Source organism: Vipera berus (genome assembly GCF_964194415.1).
Source record: "Vipera berus genome assembly, chromosome: 16".
Lineage (NCBI taxonomy): Eukaryota > Metazoa > Chordata > Lepidosauria > Squamata > Viperidae > Vipera > Vipera berus.
In genome coordinates, this window is record NC_138219.1 from 9,479,414 (window position 1) to 9,501,480 (window position 22,067).

At 52.7% G+C, this 22,067-nt stretch overlaps 2 protein-coding genes across 2 annotated transcripts; one reads left to right on the forward strand and one right to left on the reverse strand.

Moving 5' to 3' along the window:
• Positions 1-925: 925 nt before the first annotated feature.
• PSMB4 (proteasome 20S subunit beta 4) lies at positions 926-4,112 on the forward strand. The gene is made up of 7 exons (XM_081340749.1): positions 926-1,113; positions 1,930-2,136; positions 2,386-2,532; positions 3,134-3,215; positions 3,486-3,602; positions 3,738-3,826; positions 3,979-4,112. The coding sequence occupies exons 1-7, from the start codon at positions 983-985 to the stop codon at positions 3,989-3,991; spliced, it is 786 nt and encodes a 261-aa protein (XP_081196875.1). The 5' UTR covers positions 926-982; the 3' UTR covers positions 3,992-4,112.
• Positions 4,113-6,425: 2,313 nt separating this feature from the next.
• Positions 6,426-19,165, reverse strand: POGZ (pogo transposable element derived with ZNF domain). The gene is given in 19 exon segments (XM_081340579.1): positions 6,426-8,066; positions 8,150-8,174; positions 8,704-8,816; positions 9,054-9,113; positions 9,228-9,368; positions 10,171-10,343; positions 10,814-10,948; positions 11,405-11,551; positions 11,800-11,900; positions 12,191-12,345; positions 12,893-13,227; positions 13,839-13,948; positions 14,165-14,386; positions 14,389-14,718; positions 15,038-15,146; positions 15,868-16,043; positions 16,911-17,066; positions 18,077-18,200; positions 19,124-19,165. Coding segments are annotated over 19 exon segments (4,254 nt in total). The 5' UTR covers positions 19,163-19,165; the 3' UTR covers positions 6,426-6,463.
• Between the last annotated feature and the right edge of the window lie 2,902 nt (positions 19,166-22,067).

The window sequence follows — 22,067 nt, forward strand, 5'->3', positions numbered from 1 at the left end:
TTGGACAACCATTTGTCTGAAATAGGATAGAGTTTCCTGCCTGAGCAGAGGGTTGGACTAGATGAGAAAAACCTCCAACATCCCTTCCATTCTGCTGCCAATAACACAAAATAGGTTTTAAAACTAGTTTGTTACTGAATTTATTCGTCTCTCCCTTGCCCACCCAATCTGACCAAGCAACTCAATGTTCCTGCCACTTTGGACGGTTTGCATCAAAGGGTAATTCAGTTCCCCTTTGGCACGAGAGCCTCATTTCTCAATGTTCTTTGCATTTTTGCAAATACAGTTAATAATAATGTATCAATCCTAGCTTGGGGCTGGCCTGAAGTCCCCCCACCCGGCTGAGCCTGGGCTTTCCCAGCAAGTAGATAACCGAGACAAACTTTATAGCTGCTTTGCACCGCATAAAGCGAATTGGGGGCGTTCACACGTGCTCCATGCCCCCATTATTGCTGCTGCTCACTTGCAACGCTATGCAGTTGCCCAGGCGAGGCTTCCTTCCTCCCGTTTGACGTTCCACAAACACATTTAATTGTTGCATTCATTCTCGGGCACAAACATTCGCAAAACAATTTGCAAAAACAATTCGCCTTCCTGGAAATGGGCAGCTGCCCTCTGCGGGAAGCCCCGCGCCCCCTGACCCGGAAGTGCTTTTTTCCCCAGAGGCAGAGCCACGCTCAAGATGGCGTCCTCTGACGGATAAGTTTCTCCTTCCCCCCCCCCGAACAAATTCGTAACGGGGCTTCTCGAAACCTGACTTGGCTTCCCCGTTTCTTACCCCCATCCGCGAAACTTCCCCGCAAGTAAAAAAAAAAAGTTGCTTTACCTCATATCCGCCACATCCAACATGGCGGCGTCGACTACGGAACGCCGCTGGGACAATTTAGAGGCGTCCCGCGCCGCGTCCTGGAGCTGCTGCGCATGCTCCGTCCGCCGCCTCTTCCTGCGCCGTGACTAAGCTGCCGCCGTTCAGGGAAGGAAGATGGAGGGTCCCGCGATGCCGCCGCTGCCTTCGCTGCTCTGGGCCGGGGGTCCCGCCCCGGGGAAGCTCTTCCCACTGGGCAGCCCGACCCAGCTCTCCGGGGCCCAAAGCCAGGACTCCAAGCGGACTCTGTGAGGCTGGGGGAGGGGAGGAGCGGCAGGGGAAGCCCCTTCCCACGGGGATACCGCCGGTGAATGACGTCACGAGGGGGAGGGGGGTAAATGAGGGTCTGCCTCTGCGCTGGACTACAGTTTCCTCCATAGATGGGATGGGAGTTGTAGTCCAACACCCCACCTCGTGGCTCAGGGGTGGGTGGGTGAGGTGGAAGGGGGGCTTTCCCTCGTTTTATCGGTAACGGCCCCCCCAGCTTTTAATTAAGCCCCCCCACACACACACACCCCATATCCTGGAGCGTGAGTCCAAAGGTAGACTGCCCCTACCTAGGGAAGCTCGACCGCAGGCATTGCAAAGGAGCAGCCCCGATGGGACTGGAGGAAGCTTTGGTGGGATTCAAAGGGGGTGTGAGGGTGGGGGGGTGGGGGGTTCCTATGTCTTCTGGATCAGCAATTGGGGGGGCATGATCCTCTCCCAGCATGCAGGGAAGGGTCATCCAGATCTCCAGCCCCCCCTTGTAGGAATTGACAAGACACCCACCTCTCCCTCCCTCCCTCCCTCCTCCCTGGAGGTTTTGAAGAAGAGATTGGACAAGCATTTGTCTGAATTGGGGCAGGGTCTTCTGTTCAAGCAGGGGGTTGGACTAGAAGACCTCTAAGATCCCTCCCAACTTTGTTATTCCTTCCTCACTCCCTTCCCTTCCTTCTTTCCATCTGTTTTCTATTTATCTATTCCTCTACCTATCATCTCCCTCCCTCCCTGTCCCCATCTTATCTACCCATCCTACCTACCGTCCCATCTTCCTTCTTACCTCTCTTCCTCCCCCCATCCAGGAGCCCGATGGTGACAGGCACCTCCGTCCTGGGCCTGAAGTTCGAGGGCGGGGTGATGATCGCGGCCGACACGCTGGGCTCCTACGGCTCCCTGGCCCGATTCCGCAACCTCTCCCGGATCATGAAGGTCAACGACAGCACCGTGCTGGGCGCCTCGGGGGACTACGCCGACTTCCAGTACCTCAAGCAGGTCCTGGAGCAGATGGTGTAAGTGGCTGGGCGACCCGTGGCCGGCATTCGGGGGTCCCAGACGGCTCCTTCGCCCCCTGGATTTGCCTTGTAAACGAGGAGAGGAGGAGCTGAAAAGCTCGCTCTTGACCCTCTTCGTGGGGCTGCCTTCTCCCCCTTGGGCGATGCCTTCGCCAGGGGCCTGGATGGTGAGAGGGGCCGATTTTCCAGCTGGTCAGTTGGTGGCCTTGGAGAGCCGCGTCTCAGCTGGACCGCCGTGTCTTGCAGGATTGACGAGGATCTTCTGGGCGACGGGCACAGTTACAGCCCGAAGGCCATTCACTCCTGGCTGACCCGGGTCATGTACAACCACCGATCCAAGTTGAACCCCCTCTGGAACACCGTGGTCATCGGCGGCTATTCCCATGGGGAAGGGTAAGGCCGGGAGCGGAGGGTTGGGGAGAAAGCCGGGGGACGGTGCCCCGGCTGGTTCATGGAGAATATTTCTCAAAAGTCCCATTTGCAGAATGCTGGCTAAGGCAGTCCTCCATTTAACAACGGCTTATTTAGTGACCGTTCAAGGTTACAACAGCACAGGGGGGAAAAAAGGCTTGTGACTGTCACACCCTTGTAGCATCCCCATGGTCACGGGATCAAAATTCGGACGCTTGGCAACTGATTTATGACGGTCGAAGCGTCCCGGGGTTACGTGATCCCTTGCGAGCTTCCAACAAGCAAAGCCAGTGCTACTGACTTAGCTGCAGTGATTTACCTAACAACTGTGGCAAGAAAGGTGGTAAAACTCACAAACGTCTTGGGCTGTTGCAGTCGTAACCCGAGGACCTCTTTTTGTGTCCCATGTTGCGTTCAGCGTCACCCGACAGTGAGACGAGCAGCACATAAATTGGATTTTCATCAGCCAACTGCTTTTAACTCAGGCCTTCCCTTCCCACCCTCCCCGCCGTGGCCTTCTCCCGGTGGCAGAGGGCCTTCAGCTACGGCGGGCCGTTGCAGCCCCCTCAATCTCCTCTCTCAGCTTCTTAGGCTACGTCGACATGCTGGGTGTGGCGTACGAGGCTCCTTCGTTGGCGACCGGATACGGGTCCTACGTGGCACAGGTGCGGCAGGAGGTGGTGGAGGCTCGCTGGCATTTTTGACCCAGGGAGGTTGGGGTCCCGGGTGCCAACTGGGCTCTCCCGACTGGGCTAAGCCATCATGGCTTCTCTTGGGATTAGTGCCCCGTCTTGCAGATTTTTCAAGCGTTGGGGTGCCGACTTGTGGCTTATTCAGCCGGCCAGAGATGGGTTCGAGTCACGGGGCTGAGTTTTTAATCTGGCTGGGTGTGGCTGTGCAGTTGAGCCCCCTCCGTTTCTTCTGCCCTGTCGCAGCCGTTAATGAGGGAGGCGCTGGAGAAGACCCCCAGCCTCTCCCACCAGGCGGCCCGAGCGCTCATCGAACGGTGCATGAAGATCCTCTACTACAGGGACGCCCGCTCGTTCAACCGGGTAAGGGGGGGGGTGGCCTTCCGCAGGCATATGGTTGACCCCCAGTGCAGCCCGGTCGGGGCTGGCATCTCCCTTTGAAGGTGGAAATCTTGAGACCGCCAAGGCGGACCCTTACCCTCTGTCCTCCCTCCTCAGTACGAGATCACCACCGTCACCGAGAAAGGCGTGGAGGTGGAAGGACCCCTGTCCTTGGAGACCAACTGGGAGATCGCTCACCTTGTCAGGTGAGGTTGGCCTTCTGGGGGTCTTCCTGCTCGCCCAGCCCTGTGAGGGCCTTCCCTTCCTCCCTCCCCTGGATTCTAGAAACAACCATTTGTCCAGACTTTTGTGCCCTTTGCCTGCTGCTAACCCGACTGGTCTTTTTTCTTCCTTGCAGTGGTTTCGAATGAAGCGGAAAAAAATCCAGTTTTTTCTACTTGTTGACGACAGAACCCCAATTCCTTTGTTATATACTGTTTTGACGCTCCTGGGGGAGCCGCTCTTTAATAAAGATGCTTGACTATTTACAACTCTTCTCTGTGAAAGATTTTCTACAGGCTTCAGTTTCAGGAGGGTTTTTTTTTTCCCCCAGGACTTTTGGGGGGGCTCCTCATCTGTAAAATCTTATCATCTTTCAACCTTCCAAAACAGCTAGCACAGCTAGAGTTCCAAACCAGCCTAGAGGTTAAAACAATTTTGGTAGGTCCTACCGGAACATGGGGGGAGGGGGGGGAAAAGCATTTTCTACTTTTTTGAGATGGAAAATTTTCTACGTAGGTAGTTTGAGATCGTAGTTTGAGATCCGTTTTCTACATGGAAGGATTCAGACATGCCCTCTGCGGACAAACTAGCAGCTGTGCTCCTTTTATCAAAAAGCAAAATCTATGGGAGCTGCAGTGACCATGCTATGCCACTAGAGGGCAACAGGTTGGAAGAGTATCCAGTGACCATGCTGAAACACTAGAGGGCGGTATTTTCAAATCTTATAAAATATGAGTCCCTTCCTCATCTGAAGAGGAAATGGGGGTGGGGGGGAAGGAGGGGGGGGGGGTTATAACGCCCAGAGTACTTACCAGCAGGTGATCAGGTGCTTTCCTGCTTACCATCTGCCTGGGTTTCACAGCTCCTGAGCGGGAGCAGAGTTCCAGGAGGGCAGCTCTCCTGGTTTCTCTGCAGCTTCAGGTGCTCTTCAAAATGTCCGCTGCGGATGGACGAATTCACAACCACAGTGGGAACTAAGCTTAGGAAACAAGCATGAGAAGCAACAAGAAACTAGCAGGCGTGCCTGGTCTTAAGCCAACCTTTGCTCAATAAATGGATTCTCAAAACCGCACCAAGTCCAATTTGGTGAACCTAGCTGCGTTTGAAACCCAGGTTTTTCCCCCTCTCTGGCTGCCAAACTAGATTCTCTGGAATGAAAACACGTGTTTATAAATCCATTTCCCTGGCTTTATTAAATGTTCCACATATGTACATTTTAAAGATGAACCATTTACAGGTCAGCCCACCCTATTTATTTCCTGCTTCCCTTGAGTTTGGCCTCGGGGAATTGGGGAAGGGAGGGGAAAGATTAGGGTTAGGGTGGTTTTGCTTTGTTTTCAACCTCAAAGGAAAAACAGAAAAGATGTACAGGATGAGAGGGTGGGGGGGGGGTGGCGGCTTGTTTTTGCTTTGTGTCAAAATGTTTTTTTCATTGTTTAGACCATAATACGTTACAATTTTTTTTAAAAAAAAAGCCTCTCAAACATGCAAACAGTAGAAAAAACATCCTCTTTTTGTGTCTGTTTTTTTTATGCTGGCAGTGTAAAATAAAACAGGTGGTTTCCCTTATTTTTGTGCATGTCAGAGTCGGGTCCAGTTGCAGCACTTGAGTCAGGGAACGTGTAGTGTCTTGACGTCTTGGGCGAAAGCAGGCTTCAGGAGCAGAATCTTTAAAAGGCAATGTCGGGGTGTGTGTGTGTGTGGTCTATTAAGAGAATCTGTTTACGATCGGCTGCCAGAGAAAGGGGGGGGGGTCACACTGGGGTATGACCTGCCGCTGCGGTCTCTTGGTAGCAACTCAGATAAAAGTGATGGGTTTTCGCCACTGGAAACAGAAAAGCTTTTGCATCGACTGCAATGAAATCTGGAGGGGTTTTTCTACAAGTGAATTTTTTGCTTTGCTTTTACAGAACACGTCCAAGTTTGTACAAAAAACGTAAGGGAGGTTTTGCCTCTCCTAAACAATAATGCCTGCATTAAATTGCTGTTCTCTTCTCCTTTCCATAAATCAATCTTCCAATTTTTGTGGGCAGCGCTAGAACGTTTCTCAAAAGTTGAAAGTAAATTATTCATAGCTAAAAAAAAACAACACCCAGAAATCTACGTTTCTGGGTCCAAAGGTTACAGGGGATAAAAAAAAAAGAGCGCGGCTGCGCGGCGAGATTGAGAAAACGTCCATCGGCTACATACATCTCTTCCTTGTCTTCCAAAAAAAAAAAAGTCACATTGACCATGTGGTAGAATCAAAAACTTGTTTTGCACAGTATAAAAACAAAAAAAACCCAGAAACTATAATACAGCGAGGTAAAGAAAATGCAAAACAAAAACCAAATAATAATAAGTCCACCCACAATATATCTTCAGGAAATGCCACAACAGTGATTTAAAGGGGGGGGGAGGAGGAAGAGAAAAAAAACACACTTTTTTTTAAAAAAAAGGACTCGAACGGCCGTTTGTTAAGTTTGTGTGTTCCCCTAGGCGTCTCCTATAGCCACAAATCCACAGGGAAGCAGAAAGAAATGGCCTCGTCCAAGAGTGAGTTTTTAAAAAGAGAGTGGAATTCATCTCGCTTCCCACCCCCCCACCCCACCCCGGCCGCTTCCCTCCCCCTCCGCCGGCCTTCAGACTTCCGTCAGCTCCAGATCGGCGTCCTCGAAGCCGTAGAACGACTCTGTCTCGCTTTCGCCCTCGAAGAGCTGGTGCAGGGTGTCGGGGCTGGTGCCCTCCTCCGCCGGCCCCCCCTCGTTCAGCTCGCCCTCCTCCTCCTCCTGCAGCTCGCCCTTGAGTTTCAGCTGCTCCTCCAGCGAAGCGATCAGCTCCTCCTGCATGTCGGCGTTGCGGGTGGGCGTGTTGGCCGTGCCGTCCGGGCCGGGCAGGACGCTGGCCACCAGGAACGACTGCTGCACCAGTTCGGGGCAGTCGCTGATGACCTCCAGGGCCTCGGCCAGCCAACACAGGACGAGCTGCAGGAGAATGTCCGAGTCGCAGGAGGAGTCCGCCATCTCCTTGGCCTGCTCTTTCCACTTTTTGTGCACAAAGTTCCTCACCGTTCTTTTGATGCAAACGTCCAAAGGCTGGATTTTGGAGCTGCAGGCGGCCGGCACCACCGCCGGCAAGGTGCTGGACGAGCTCAGCATGGCCAGGACCTCTTCGGAAAGGTGCGTCCGGTGGCAGTCCAGAACCAGCATGCCTTTGCTGCTTTGGCGCTCGATGTGCTTCTGCCACACTTTGGAGGCCCAGACCTCCATGACCTCGTCGTCGCTGTAGCCGTTCTCCTTGGCCTCCAGCAGGATCATCTCCGGCACGTTGGCGGCCTGCTCCAGGCGGCCTCGGTAGAAGACCACGGTGGGCAGGACGCTCCCGTCGGCCAAAATGGCCAGGACCACGTCGCACCAGGGCTCCCCGGTGCCCACCATCTGCAAGGCGTTCTCCTTCTGGTCGTCGCTGCAGAGGACCTCCGCGTCCAGGAAGAGCGAGAGCTCGTCGATGGCCGCGATCATGGAGAGGGGCAGGTCCTGGGTGTGGATCTGGCCCTGCACGAACTCGATGAAGCAGCCGGCGTTCCCCTCCACGTCTTTGGGCAGCGGGTGAGCCACCGCCCGGCGGTTGTGCGTGCTGAGGTTGTGCCGCAGCATGAACCGGACGGCCCACTCGTAGGAGATCTTGAAGCCGCCCTCCAGAGACCGGCCGATCTTGGTGGCCTTCTGGAAGAGGGTCTCCTCGTTGACCGGCAACTGCTGCTCACGCTGCGCCAGGACCCACTCCGCCAGCTTCTCCTCCGCCTCCAAGCTCAGGTACTTGCCCTCCGACAGAGAAGCCACGTTCTCCTCCTGGAAAGCCTGGAAGCGCCTCAGCCAACGACGGATCCGCCGGGGCGGGTTCTTGAAGTGTACCGCCGCCTGCTCGGTGTTGCAGCACAGAGCGAAGAGAACCACCCGGAGCTTCTTCACGGAGAGCTGCTCCTTCCTGGTCACGAGCTCAGGTGTCTCCTTGGGCTCGGCTCCCTCTTCGCGGCTCTCCACGTTCAAGACCGCCGAGCCCTCGTTCTCCTGGGCCGCCGCCACCGGCGCGGGAGACTGACTGGCCTCGAGCATCGGCTCGGCCCCCGCGCCCGGCGCTTCCTGGGGCTTCTCCTCGGGCAGAGGAGACGGCGTGTTCACAGTGACGGCCTTGCTGGGCGGGGAGGCGGCAGGTTTGGCGCCCCGTTCGAAAGGTTGGGCAGGCCTGAAGAGAGAGGGGGAGGTGAGGCATCGCCCAGAGGGAGGAGGGGAGGAGGACAAAACCTACCTGGACAGGTGACGGCTTACCTTGAATGGGAAGTCCAAGCAGGGCCTGTCGGAAGCAGAAAGGAGAGCTTCAGCTTACGACAAGAATCGTGTTCACCCTCCTAAACTGGCCGGATGGATCGACCCAAAGTTTTCCCCCCCCACCCCGTCTGCCCCTCTCTTCAGTTAGGGGGGCACCAAGGCGGGCAGCTTCCCCTTGCGGCTTGACCTCCCAAGTCTCATTATAGGTAGTCCTCAACTTACAACCGCAATCGTCACTAAGTGATGTGATTAAGCAAAGCGCTGTCTGACCAGGCCCAATTTTACCACTTTTTTTTTTTGGCCTTAGTTCTTAAACGAATCACACAGTCGTTAAGCAAAGCTGGCTTGCAGACTGATTTTGCTTCCTGAAAAGTCGCTGTTGGTTTTCAGCACCACTGTAACTTTGAACGGTCATTAAAGGAATGCCCGTAAGGTAAGGACTGCCTGTGCCACTGGGCTCCCTCCCTGCCGGTGACTGACTGAAGCCGGAAAAGGCCCACCCCATCCCACCCCCCCTCCCCGGGCAGAAGAAAGACGGCCAGGCCATTTCTTGCCTCGCAGAATGACGTTGCTGAATTCGTGAGAGGGGTTGAAGACCAGGTGCTTGGCCATGGCGTCGCCTTCTGACGTGGCGAAGAGGCAGGCGGAGCAGGCCAACTGAACCCCACTGGCAAGAGGAGTGAAAAGAAGCATCGCGCTGGCGTCGGGTTTGCTGCCTCGGAGGCCTCACCTTCCCCCCAAACACCGGGATGGGGTTGCCACCCTGGGGAAGGCAGCTGGCCCCCCCACGGCTGCCCGGCCCCCCTCCCTGCTCAGGGCTAGTGGGATCCAGTGGAGAAGACCAGGCTAGCGAAAGGACTGGAGACACACACCCACCCCCAGGTCTGGAGGGATGCAGCCTTACCAAGCTGTGTAGTTTTTGAACAAGGCCAAGTATTTCGGACTTTTGCGAGGGACGTGGTTGCTGGAAAAGAGAGCAAGCAAAGACAGCAGTTGTTACACAACGGACGACGCTTCCACCGCAATGAGTTACCTGGAGAGAAGACCCAAACCCAGGGCCTCGCCCGCTGCTACTCACTTGATCATGTGGTTGGCGTACGCGCGAGAGCAGCAGGTACTGTAACGGCAGAGCGAGCAGTGGACGTAGGTGGGGAAGTGGTTGGGGAAGTCCGGGATTTCGAAGCTGCATTCTAGGCAGGTCTGCCTGCCAAGGACGCTCCTGCCGAGAGGAAGGGAGGGAGAGACAAATGAGGGCCAGAGTTGGGAGGGGGGGGGAAGAGGCAGTCAAGTGTGGGGGGGGGGGAAATGAAATATTATCCAACGCAGAGAGGGGAAAAAAAATCTTCCGTTATGTTTCCAGAGCAAAACGTTAAACTGAAGAGACGGGGAAGAGTCACTGGGGACCCCCAAGAAGGAAGTGGCACGGCAGCCGGTATTCGGGAGCTTCCTCTCGGCCCCGCCCAAAGGTGCAGGGCGTGTACAATTAGTCCTCGGCTTACGGCCACAACGGAGCCGTAAAACTTACACGAGACATTTGTTACAAGTGAGTTTTGCCCCGTTTCACAACTTCCCTGGCCACGTTAGTTAACTGAGTCCCTGCAGTTGTGAAGTTGGTCGCCTGGTGACGCGAGTCAGGTGTCCCCACTGACTTTGCTGGTCACAAGAAAAGGGGGATCGCGTGACTCCAGGACGCTGCCACCATCACAAATGTTCAGTCAGTTGTCAAGCATCCGGGTATCGATCACCTGGCCCTGGGGATGCTGCAAGGGTCGTGTGAAAAAGGGTCAGGAGTCCCTTCCTTTGGTGCCGTTGTAACTTTGAACGGTCGCTAAATGAATTGCTGTTAAGCCGAGGACTAGCTGTGCTCCCCCCGCCCCATCCTCTGGCTGAATGTTCACCCCCCGCCCGCTGCGGACACACTCTGATCCCGACCCCCAGCCCGGAGGGAGCAGCAGCCAATGGCCAGCAACTTTCTAAAGGGTCTTAAGATGACTTGGAGACTCGGAGTAAGAAGATCTGACATTTTCCGGACCGCCTTCTTCTGGATGCTCCTCTGGAAGGGCGGGTACGGGAAGTTCGGCTGGGGATCCGAAGAGGCGGAGAGCAAGGCCGCATCCTGGAGGAGGCCCGGGGGCATGTCGTTCACGCAGAGGGGCAACGTCCGCGGCTGACCTCGGGAGGCCCTGATGGTCACCTGTGGCCCACGGGAAGAGAGGGAAAACCGTTCACATTCTGGGGGGGGGGAGGCAGGGGGGAGAGGGAGACAGTCCCGGAAGAAGATGGGCTCCTGCACCACTCCGAAAGCTCGGAAAACTAAGCCTCTAGTCCTGGTGACCCACGACCCGGATTGGATCCTGCGACGTTGTCCTGAGACACGCAGGTTCGCCTTCATTGCCGAGTAAAAATAATCCCCCCGCTTACCCCAGACCAGAACTCTGCTCTTGCTCCCAGGGAGGAAAAAGTGGGGGCGATGGCAGCCCGGCGTTTGCCCCACCTCGCTGGTTTTCCCCACGTGATCCACTCCCCAGCCTGGAAGGGCAGAACCCCAGGCGGGGGGGAGGGGCTCTCCCTCGGAGGGCAGAAAGCCTCCTGGCCCCACGCAAACCAGCCCAGCTGCAGGCTTCTCCACCAGACCACCCCCCCCCCACGGTGGCGGCTGTGTACCTTGGTGCCCGGCTTCAGCCCTTCCAGCTGCTTGGGTTTGCGGAAGGTTTTGTGGTGCTGTAGCTTATGCTCGATCTTGTCCTTGGCAAAGAGGAACTGCAGGCGGCACTTGTTGCAGTGGTAGACGCTCTTTTTCTGCACGGAGAGGAGGGGAGACCCAGCGGTGATCTTTCCGGAAGACGGGCCCTTCTCTTCCCCCCCCCCACCCACAACCTGCAATTAGTGCAGGTTAGCATCCCACCAGGCTCAAGGTTGACTCAGCCTTCCATCCTTCCCAGGTAGGTAAGATGAGGACCCAGATTGTTGGGGGCAATTAAGCTGACTTTGCAATAATGCTGCTTGGGGTGTGTGTGAAAGCCCCAATAAGCAGGCATATACATAGAATGAAGGCTATTGCTAAGCACATTGATTTGTGCTTCTTAGATTGTAAGCCGCCCTGAGTCTTCGGAGAAGGGCGGGATATAAATAGGAAAAAAAGAAAGAAAGAAAGAAAGAAAGAAAGAAAGAAAGAAAGAAAGAAAGAAAGAAAGAAAGAAAGAAAGAAAGAAAGAAAGAAAGAAAGAAAGAAAGATCCTGGCGGAGAAGGCCCACCTGGTGCCTCATGAAATGCTGCTGGAACGCCGTGCCGTTTTTGAAGACCTTGAGGCAATATGGACAGAGGAGGTGGCGGGTGTCCTCGTGCACCATCCGGAAATGGGTGTCCACTTCGGAGTAGAGCGACGAACGGTACTGGCAAACCTGGGGAGGGGCGAGGGGGGGGAAGAATCATTCTTGTTAAAAGGGTCCAGTGTGGGTCAGAGGCTGCGTTTCCGAGAAGGGAGCCACCTGTCCTTCTGGGGGTGGTCAGGCAAGGAGGTTTTTTGACACTCTCGGGCTTTTGAATATTATTTTCCTTTAGCCTCTTTTTTTTTGGGGGGGGGGGATAACTTCCTCCAGAAACGTAGAAGTGCCAGAACCGCCAGCCCTCCCGAAGCGTTTGCAAGTACCTGGCAGACGTAAGGCATCTCCCCGGGCTTATGGGTGTCCTTCATGTGCTGCAAGAACATGGGCTCGCTCTCAAAAGCCCATTCGCAGATCTTGCACTTGGCTGCAACGGAGGAAGCCGGTCAAAATCCACCCGTTCAGGCATGGCGGATGAAAAGCCTTGCGAGCCGTCGCAGGCCACCTGCCTCAGCGGAGCCCGACATTTTAATCTCTCCCACTTACCTTTCCTCTCTAAAGCGTGCAAAGTTAGAGGCAGCCCTTTCAGATAATACAGGAAAAGCGGCAAGGGGCAAAATCTCTCTCTCTCTCTCTGGTTTTTTTAAAGCCCCCCCCCCCCGCCTTTCCTTCCGCTAAGGCCGCACCGGGAATCCTGCTTTTCCAGGGCCCACTTACTGGTGGATTCGTACGGACTGTGGACGTTTTCCAAGTGACACTGGAGCTGGAACGGCGTGGTGAACTGTCGGTAGCAGTGCTGGCAGATGGTGTGGACGTCCACCTCTCCGTTCTGCTGGTCCAGCTCGACGTGGTGCTTCATGTGATTCATGAACCTGCAGACCAGGAGACGGTCGTGCCCGTGTGGCTGGGAAGCGGCCTCCTGGATCCCACCGGCCAGAGGGGGTTTCAAGAGCCTCCCCCCAAAAGACAGGCCCCTGTTCTGAGTCTTTGCCTAGGCCGTGGAAGCATGCCCCCCCAAAGGAAAAGCTGGGCGCCATCGCATTTGGATGTTTTTAGAGAGATAAGACAGGGTCTTTCCTCGCTTTAACGGTCCAGACCCTTGAATTTCCATCCCGTCCTCTGCAGAAGTGGCTTCCTTATTGATTTATTAAATTTATTAAACTGTGAAGAGGCTGTGGGCGGCTTACCTCGCGAAAGCAAAAGCGCCAGGCATTAAAAACGCTGAAAATGTTAAATATAAGGAAGCTTTTAAGCAGTAAACTGGAGCGGTTTCTTTTCCACTAGCCCCAAACGAGGGCGTAGAGCGCCCCTGATCCGAATTAACTCGCCACCTTTTGAGAACAGGTTCAGTCTTAATTCCAGAGGAGGGGTCAGGAGAGGGGGGGGCATCTTTCTCACCCCTACCCCCGTTATTCTTACCGTATGTTATTCTTGAGCCTCTTTGTACAGTGCGGGCACCGGAAGGAGGTTGGCACCTTGGGGAAGTTCAGCAGCTGGCTCACTTTGCCGCCATCCCTGCCGTAGTAGAAGTCGTCGACCAGCATGATCAGCTTGCTCTGCACCACCTCGCTGGCACCGTCACTTGGCTCGGAGAGTTTGGCTGGCGGCGACAGGGCAGGGATGGGGGTGGAGGAGGGGGGCGAAGCCATGGCGGCCGTTTTATCCGGGGAAGGGGGCTTGGGGGCTTGGATATTTGGTTCGGGCTCCAGGGGCTTCCCTTTCTTTAGGAATTCCACCATTTCAGGGCAGCAGTACTGCCGGGAGGGGAAAACAAGAGAGAGAGAGAGAGTCTTGCGTGAGCTTTAGCACTCTGGAAAGACAAGCTGTCTGAATGGGGGCTTCCCTTCCCTTCTCTGGGTCTGGTCTTCTGATTCCCCCACCCCACGGCAGCCTGGCCTCATCCTGGAGGGCCGGAGCGCCAGGCTGCTGTGCAAAGACGTCTTCAGGTGAAAAGGACTGCGGTCTCTGGGCGCAGGGATAAAAATCTCCAAATTCAGTAGGTATTCATCTCTGCATCTCGCTTGCCAACCTCCCTCTGAGAAATGTTGGCGTGCCTGTTGACCCTGTGGCGCACGATCAAAGAGACCGGAGGAAATGATGGGCTTTCTAAGACAGGAATTCTGGGAGTTGAAGTCCACGGGCCGTAAAGGGGCCACAGCTACCCACCCCTGATGTAAGATATAGGCCGGGTCAGCGTCACAGGTTTCGCTTAGCCATGAATTGGGGACTCTCTTTTTTCCAGCGCCGGGGCAAGCAAAACCCACGAAGCCGCTGTGCTCTAGTGAGGTTTCTCTCTGTCGCCCCTCCTCCCCCCTCCCACCAGAGCTCTTCCTGGTCCTCCCCTGGGGCAGGAGTGGCTACTTACACACATGTGGCCTCTTAAAGCTTCAGTGACTCTAAACTGGGCATTGCAGCGAGGACAGGATTTCCGCCCACCGTCCTGCAGGTCAAACGCTGGGATCGGTGAGGAGCTGACTGCTAACGGCAACGGGAAAGAGAATCAGGGGAGAGAAACAGAGGCCCAGCTGGAAGGGAGAAACTCTCCAGGGCTCTCATGGCTTGCCAAACAAGGCTCGTCCTCCTCCTTTTCCTGAGATCCCCCTGGGGAGGGTAAGGGGAGGCCAGCACACCCCTTTCCGCACGAAGACCCTCTCCAAGTTCCTTAATTAGCGAGGCGGTTAGGAGACGCACCTTTCTGTGAGGAGGGCTCAGAGATCCCCGTCCGGTGGGAACCGTGGGCCTGGCTGTTGTTGGGTACCATGAGGGGTCCCGAGCTCTGAGCGAGCGAAGGGACGGTGTTCAGGGTATTCACCAACTTGGCCACCTCGTTGCTGTTCTCCCCTCCCGCCATGCCGGGTTTCTTCACCGTGACAAAACTCGCAATGCTCACTGCCAGCAAGACGAGGAGAGAAGCCGGTCATTTTCGTTCGAAAGCAGAAGAGGAGGAGGAGAAGGAGGAGTCAAAGGATGGAAGTGGATTATGGATGAACTGTCCCAGTGGGAGGGATGGTGGTGGAGGAAGGGGGGGAGGAGGAGGAGGAGGCGCTGAAGGAAGGAGGACTTACTTTGCGGTTGCGCCTGGGACTGTGGGACCGTGTTCCGGATAGTCAGGGTGGCTGGAATGACCGTCGTGAAGGTGTTGGAGGCCGGTCGGACTGGCATGGTTGGAGCGGGTCTCACCTGGGCCATTTGGGAGAAAACCTGAGGGACGCCGACGGTGGGCTTCACAAACTGGGTGCCTGGGGCTGGAAGGAGGGAAGGGAGGGGAGAAGAGGCATGGGTGGGGGCTGACACCCTTTGCAAAAGGCAGACCCCAGCCGTGTTTCAAACCCAGCAAAGCTGGAATGCAGGTGAGGCTGTTTTTATTTTTTTAAAAAAATGCATACGTTGCCTCTCTCGCCAGCCAAAGCAGGTGGGCCATTTGCATATCCTGTTCATTTGCATAGCCACACCCCCAGGACCTAGGCTCTGTGCCCCAAGAGGGGATCGTTTTTTGCACATCACCCTGCCCTCCTGGCTCATCCCCCCCCAACTCTGGCCACCTTTGCTCCTCCGCCGCCTTACCTGGGACGAGCGTGATTGGCCGGACGGTCTGGCCCTGCTGCACGTTCAGGACGATCCCAACTTGGTTCATCGTGTTCTGCACAGGGCGGACGTTCCGCACTGGGAAACCCTTTCTCGGACAAGCAAAAGGAGCAGCTTTAGGGGCCTTTGCTGAGCCCGGCCGAGAACAAGGCCGGCCCGGCTGGCTGGCACGCTCCGGTCTCGCCAGAGGCAACCACTCAGCGCCACGAAAGGGATCAGGGTAGCATTTAACCGCAGCCCACCTTCTGGGCGCAGAGAGGCACCTGAATGACATGGGACAGGCTGCGTGCTTTAAGACCGCTCGCTGCCTGGGGCCAAGTTAAGCTCCAGAAAAGTCATCCTACTCGCTCTGTACTATCTACATTGTACCCCTTTCAAAGTTAAATATAAATAAAAAGTATCAGGCTGGGGTTTCAGATTTCTTAAAAAACAAAAAATAATAAACATTCATAACCGTCTATCAGTCGAAGGTTATCCAAGTGACTTAAGCTTTTGCAGCAGGAAACTGCATCGGGCAGCCAAACTTGCCCAAGAGGCAGAATCGGTTTAGTCCCAGCATCGACGCCTTGAGAGGCGTTTGGGTGGGTGGGCGACTACTGGAAAACCAAACCCACCCACCCCCCGCTGCCTCCAATCGATGGCTGGTCTGTGCAGCGTTAGCTGGCAGCGTCATGCTCAGTCTCTTTTAAATGAACGACAGGCTAGCTGGGGAATTCTGGGAGCTGAAGTCCACCTGTCTCTGCTGAGAAACAGCAGACTACAAAGGGAACCAGGAAACCCCACCGGTTGGGACCAACCCCCCCCCTCACCTGAGTCGTGATGAAGATGGGCTGGCTGGTGACTGGAGAGTTGGTCACGTGGTTTGCATTCTGCATGACCTGGACAGGCCGGAGAACGGGCTGGGTCACCACCGTGCTCAGCCCGGAGGTGGGGTTCTGAGCGAGGATGAGGGGCTGGCCCCCTTGCTGAACCAGAGGCGTGCCGGCTGGGAGGAGAAGAGAGGGTTGTTACGGGCAGGGGGCCAATGACGAGGCTGCCCTCCCACCGCTAAGGGGTCTCCAGTTCTGCCAGGCCCCTCTAGAAGGGCAGCGCGACTTCACTCAGTCCCGTCCTTTCCACACACGGAGGAGGCGACGCAGGGGGCGTTAGGCTGCTTACTGCGTTTGTAAGAGGCAGGGGCGGACCGTGGGGTTGATTTAAATGCAGGCAGTCCTCAATTTACAACAGGTCATCTAGCGACAGTTCAAAGTTACAAGAAAGGGACTTAGGACCGTTTTCCCCAGTTACCGCCTTTCCAGCATCTCAAAAATCAGAAACTTGGCAACTGATTCATTTTATGACGGTTGCAACGTCCCGGGGTCACACGATCCCCTTTTGCGACCTTCTGACAAGCAGAATCAACGGGGGAAGCCGGATTCACTTAACGGCCGGGTGACTAACTTAACAACTGCAACGATTCACTCAAGAACCGAGGCAAGAAAGTGGGGCAAAACCCACTTAACAAATGTCTCGCTTAACAACGGAAATTTTGGGCTTGGTTGTGGCCATAAGTCGAGGACCGTCTGCATTCCAAGCCCTGGCGTTCACACGGATTCAAACATGCCGGGTGAGTAAGCGCAGGAGAGCCCACCTTTCTCCTCTCTCAAGAAACTGCACCAAAGCCCTCTGGGCTGGTGCCCATCCCAAGTTAGTGACAGGGCACAGACAGAGCAGGAAAAAGAGGTGAAAGTAGGCAAATTTCCCACCACCCCCCTTAAATCGTTGGGGCGCTTCTAAGGTCGGGGCCCAGAAACCTGCCAGCTCCTCTCTCGGCTGCCCTGGGCATCCCCCAAAGACCCGTCAGGATCCTTACTGCTATTGTTTGCAAAGAGAGTCACCAGCGTCTTCTTCGTGCTGTCACTGCTGGAGGTGCCGCTGCTGCTAACGGGCGTGGCGGGCAGGCCACTGCCGAGGGACGCGTGGGCAACGATCGGCACTGGGCTGGCCACTGGCTGCACGCTGAGTGACACTGTCGAGGAGGAAACTCAAGAATGGTTAGCGGGACTCCTGCAAGCACAACCAGGTTTTCGCGGCCCCTCTGGAAAACTGCCAGGTCTAAAATATGGTGGCGGGGGGGGGGGGGGAATGTCTTTATGAAAAGGGGGCCGTCTTTTGGAGCCCACCAAGGAGGGGCATTATGGACTAGCAACTCTTGTTGACTCATTTTGCAAGGTTTCCTTAAGTCTTCTGCCGTGGGCTGGTCAGGCTGGCCCCGGACTGTGAGATCTCAAACCTAGTGGCTCCCAGGTGACCCCAGCCCAACGGCCGGCTCTCTGCTGGCTCTCCCGGTTAGCCCGGTTTCGGCAGCCCTGCTCTAGAAAGAACTCTTCTGCGTTAAACAGTAGCCGAGGCTGTTCCTGATCTCTGCCAGAAGGCAGGGAAGGAGCAAATGTGAACAGCCCGCCAAGAAGAGGAAGGCAAATTATTAAATATGTCAATCTGTTACACCCACAAGGATATGAATAGCTGGGGAAGGAATTATGTGGAGATTGTTTTACTTTTTTTCCCCCTTCTTTGCACGCGACGGAAGACTACTGAGATGATTCACAGCAGCGAAGACCAGCCCTCCGTGACCCGGGGGTCTCCTAAGGTGGGTGCCGCTTGGGGCCCGAGGCAGGTGCGGTGCCTCCCGTCAGGAGAAAGGAAAGAAAGACCGAAGAAGGCCGAGTCTGAGAAAGGAAGCGGAGTCTGTGCCCCGTCGAACGTGATGGGTCTTAAAGCAGAGCAGCTCTGGCTAGGAACAGACTGACCGCTTAACAGGTCTGCTTCCTGTCTCTTTGGGGGCTCTGTCTGTGCCCTCTGAAAAGGCCAAGGTGCAGCAAGGGAAGAAAGGCAGGGAAAAAGAAAAAAAAAACCCAAACCACGCAGCAGTCTCTCTCTCTCTCGCCCCTCGGGGGCTGGCCCCTACTAGCATCACCTGCCGAGACGCGTTCAGCAACGTAACGCGGAGATGGGGCTTGGGAAGAGGAGGAGCATCACCTGTAGCCGTTTTGTCAACCGAGTTGTAATCTTCCACCACGGAATCCTCAATCACATCGCTGATCTTCTGCCAGGGTTCCAGTTCCTCCTCTTCACATTCCATAAACAGGTCCGTGTCTGCCATCTTGGGGGGCGGGAGGGAAAGAAAAAAGAGGTGGTCAGCTTCTGGACAAGGGAGGAGAGGGAACTCAGCAGAGGGAGGGGGACGTCCACCTAATTTGGGGGAGGGGGCACTACAATGTGTGCAGCCATTCTGATCTCTTCAGTCCCTCCTGGTTTAGGCCTCTCGCTCCAAAAAGCTGCTCAACGAACCGGGTCACGGCATCCACGGTTGAGTTACGCTTTGATTTTAGTTTTGGGTTGTAGCGTGTCCGGAAAAGGTAAAAAGGACCCATCTCATTTGGACATAACGTTGAAAAACCCACACTGAAAATCCCTGTATCTTTAAGTCTTTCCTGCTCATCTTAAAACGGAATTTTTTTAAAAAAGGAAATATAGCCTTGCAAAATTTTCCACGTTACATTCATCTTAATTAAACAACACTAAAAAGCTTTACTGTGTGATTAGCTGTGTCCGTTTATGCATCAGGATAAATGAATTACAACTTGGTAAAAAGAAATGTTAAAGGGAACCAGCATTTTTTTTTAATCTTTTGCCATTTTAGTAATGCATCTTACTTTAAAACACATACAAATAGATGGTAAATTACTGCTGTCAGTGGTATAGAAACACAAAACTCTAACCAGTTCATTCAACTAAGAATTCTTCTATAATTCCCTCCCATTCTTTCTTCCAAAACTCCCACTGTGGATATTTGGGAGGCTACCAAGACTTTTCTGCTCAATAAAATGATTTAATCCTTGTGATAAATATGCTAACATTTACTTTTCCGCTACATAGATGACAGATGCTCTCTCACTCACAAAAGCAGACCGAGAGAATGCGCTAAATATATGAGAGCTTATTTAAAACACGTAAAGAAAATGGAACATGTCGGAGGGTAGTACTGTTAAAACAGACTTCTTTAAGGCTGTTTAATTAATTCACCATCTTACAAATGTGTTGGTTGTCATCAAAAGCCAGCATACCCCAAAATGTGAAATGTAAGCAAGGTTTTGCAGGGATCCAGGATACAATCTACAGCTACTAAAGAAAAGAGACAAGCCTCAGTAAGAGGGAAGGAGGGGGCATTTTAAGAAATGGTTAGCAAAACAAGGATCTTTGGAATACAAGGTGCTTTTTCAAAGTTCACTCTGCACAGATTAAACTGCGAGCCTCGGCTATGAAAAGTTTAGGAACTCTCGGAAAAGCTAATCAGTCTCCAATAATACACATTTTCATTTGTTAGGAAGCAACAGCTGTGTGCAGAAGGCCTACGGTAACTCAACAGATGCAGGCAACAAGTGAAGGCAGGCAGGCAAATAAATAGCATTTTGTGCTGGCCAAGCAAACGGATTTTCTAAACCAGCTACTTGCAAGAATCACGAATGCTAAAGACCCACAGCCTGAATCTTCAATTTCCCCCTGCCCTTCTCCTTCCATGGTCTGCTTTTCACACTGCAGACCTGCCTTGGCTTCCACTGCAATGAACATTCTGTGGGAACCTTTCAGTAACATTAGAATTTACCGACAGGGATTGCTCCAGAAAGTAACACCAGTGGGAAATGCAACAGATTATGCCCAGCAGTGGACTTGCGCCATTTTGCCCCGAGAACATTGCTGTGTTGTTTTTCTCCAAGGAGCTCAGAAAGATACCTGGAATATTCTGCACTTCCACAGAAAAAGACTCCTATTCCTCCACATCTCCCTTCTCCTAACTAACCATCAGGCTGAAAAAAAAATCACTCAGGGCTTGTTCAAATCCATCAGCAAAATAGGAGAGGCAATGCCTGTTTAATTCCCAGGATCTACCAAGAGAGTAGTGCTAGCCTTTGCTCAAGTTGCAGACTAATGTTGACATTTGGGATTTAGCTAGAATAAAGTTTATCTGGAAATGGTTTTCTTCATCCACGTCCAAGAGTTTGTCTGCTTAAAACTGCAATTACGGGATCAAAATTGTAACTGAAATCAACATATAGTATTTCCTTGTTTACTTTTGCTTTTATATTGTACTTCTAGGATTACAAAGGTGCAAAAATCTGAATTCTTGTCCAGAGGCATATCTTTTTGTCTCTATTTGTTTTCTTTCCTTAATTTTAAAGCCCATTACAGCTACCTCAATTTCTTTTATACATGGACTTTGTATAATAAATTGCACTGCAAACGAGTGGGGAATTGATGTTCCTATGATGTCAGCTCTCGAAAAGAAGGCACTTAATGAACTCCACTTGACTTAGGCAGTCACAGCAGTTAAATGAGGTTGGCAAAGAAGATCCATATCTCAACCACAGGAATTTAGGCAAAAAAGAAAGGCCTTTGCTTCAACAGCAGCTCAGAGCAACAGCCAATCTGTCTAGGAACAAGACTTCAATTTTCCTTCCAAAGACAGCCAACCATTCAAGTATTCAATCCTTAATCAAAAATGCAAAGAGCTTAACCCACCCTTAGCCACAGAAACAACTGCTTTTGATTATTTGTTTGTAAATCAATTCAGGAGAGAAATAAAAATATTTAACTTTGCACACCAACCAAATGTGGCCAGGAATCCATTACAAAATCGCAACATGCAGCCAATTTTTTTTTGTTTGTCTCTTTCCCCATGAAAGAGAGAAACAAAAATTAGACCATCTTTTCATCTTCTCTTAAGAAACACAAGATAAAATAAGAAATCTGTTGGTGATGCCCTACAATGTAGCGACCTAGTTGTGTAACTGATTACTCATCAGATAAAACTAAGTTACAATGTAGGCAACCTTACTGTAACAACTAGAACAGACAAAAAGGCTGTGAGATCTTAAATGTCCATATTAACAGAAAATGTATTTTGTGAAATAGAGATCGCTCTGCCTCATATGTGATGGAGGGAGGTGTTTTTTTAGATAGAGCTTCAAGGTAAGGAGGTCTCGTAACACCTGTCAGAAGACTTGCGAATGAGGGTAGAAGAAACTGGCACATAAAAAATAATTGAAATTACACACACCTAGAAATACTTGTAGCTACAAATTGATAAGAGGCTATGCTATGTAAACAAAATAATACAGTTATCACATTGTTGTGCATGGTTATTTACTAAACACTGGCTACATGGTTATTTACTACAAATTCCCACTAGATTCAGGATAGGTTGGGCTGGTTCAGGGCCTGGTGCTATTCTAAACCTATTCTACGTTTTTAAAAAAAATACTCAGCAGAACAAAAATCCAGAAGCATAGGAGAAAAGACAACCATTTTCTGAAGCAGTACTTCAAATTCAAAATGATCTGGGTCTAAGATGCTATTAAATGACCCAGGTAGAAACATCACATCAAAAAAACATGCACATTAACTATGACGCAGGGAATTACTGGTGAACAGTACTTCAAAATATACAGTTTAGGAGTTATCCAGGATAAACCCAAAAGGGAAACACAACAGGTTATGATAGAATCCAGTCCTGTTTGGACAGCTGATCAGATTCAGAACCCAGGAAGCAACACAATTGTTCCAATCCAATACTGTAAGCATCTCAGAAAAGGCAGGAATAGAATCATACATAATAAACATTTTAGATGTCTATTCAGGAAGAAAGTGAGGCTATTTAAAGCATGATCTAGAAGCGTGTGTGTTTTTAATTCACTAAAATCTTGAGGAAAAAAATCTGTGTCCGCCAGAGTGTTTCTCACTTTACTCTACAGTAGGCCAGCATTAAACATGCTTATACCAATGCAACCAAAGTAAATGCGAAGAGATTTGTAAAGGTGAACTACTCCATCCCTGCACGATATGGTTTTGCCTCCCTATCTGAGGCCACCCGCAGTCACATCAACTGTTGCATGTCAGGACAACCCTGGCTTGTTCCAAGAGTTTCGAGCGAAGTCCGGTTGCCAACCGTAATGACATGTGGGAGTTTTCC

Excerpts from the sequence above, each read along its gene's own strand:
- PSMB4 (XM_081340749.1), top strand. The coding sequence starts at position 983 with ATGGAGGGTCCCGCGATGCCGCCGCTGCCTTCGCTGCTCTGGGCCGGG. Across the intron at positions 2,137-2,385 it reads CAGGTCCTGGAGCAGATGGT|GATTGACGAGGATCTTCTGG; the intron begins GTAAGTGGCTGG and ends CGTGTCTTGCAG. Across the intron at positions 3,603-3,737 it reads ACGCCCGCTCGTTCAACCGG|TACGAGATCACCACCGTCAC; the intron begins GTAAGGGGGGGG and ends CTCCCTCCTCAG.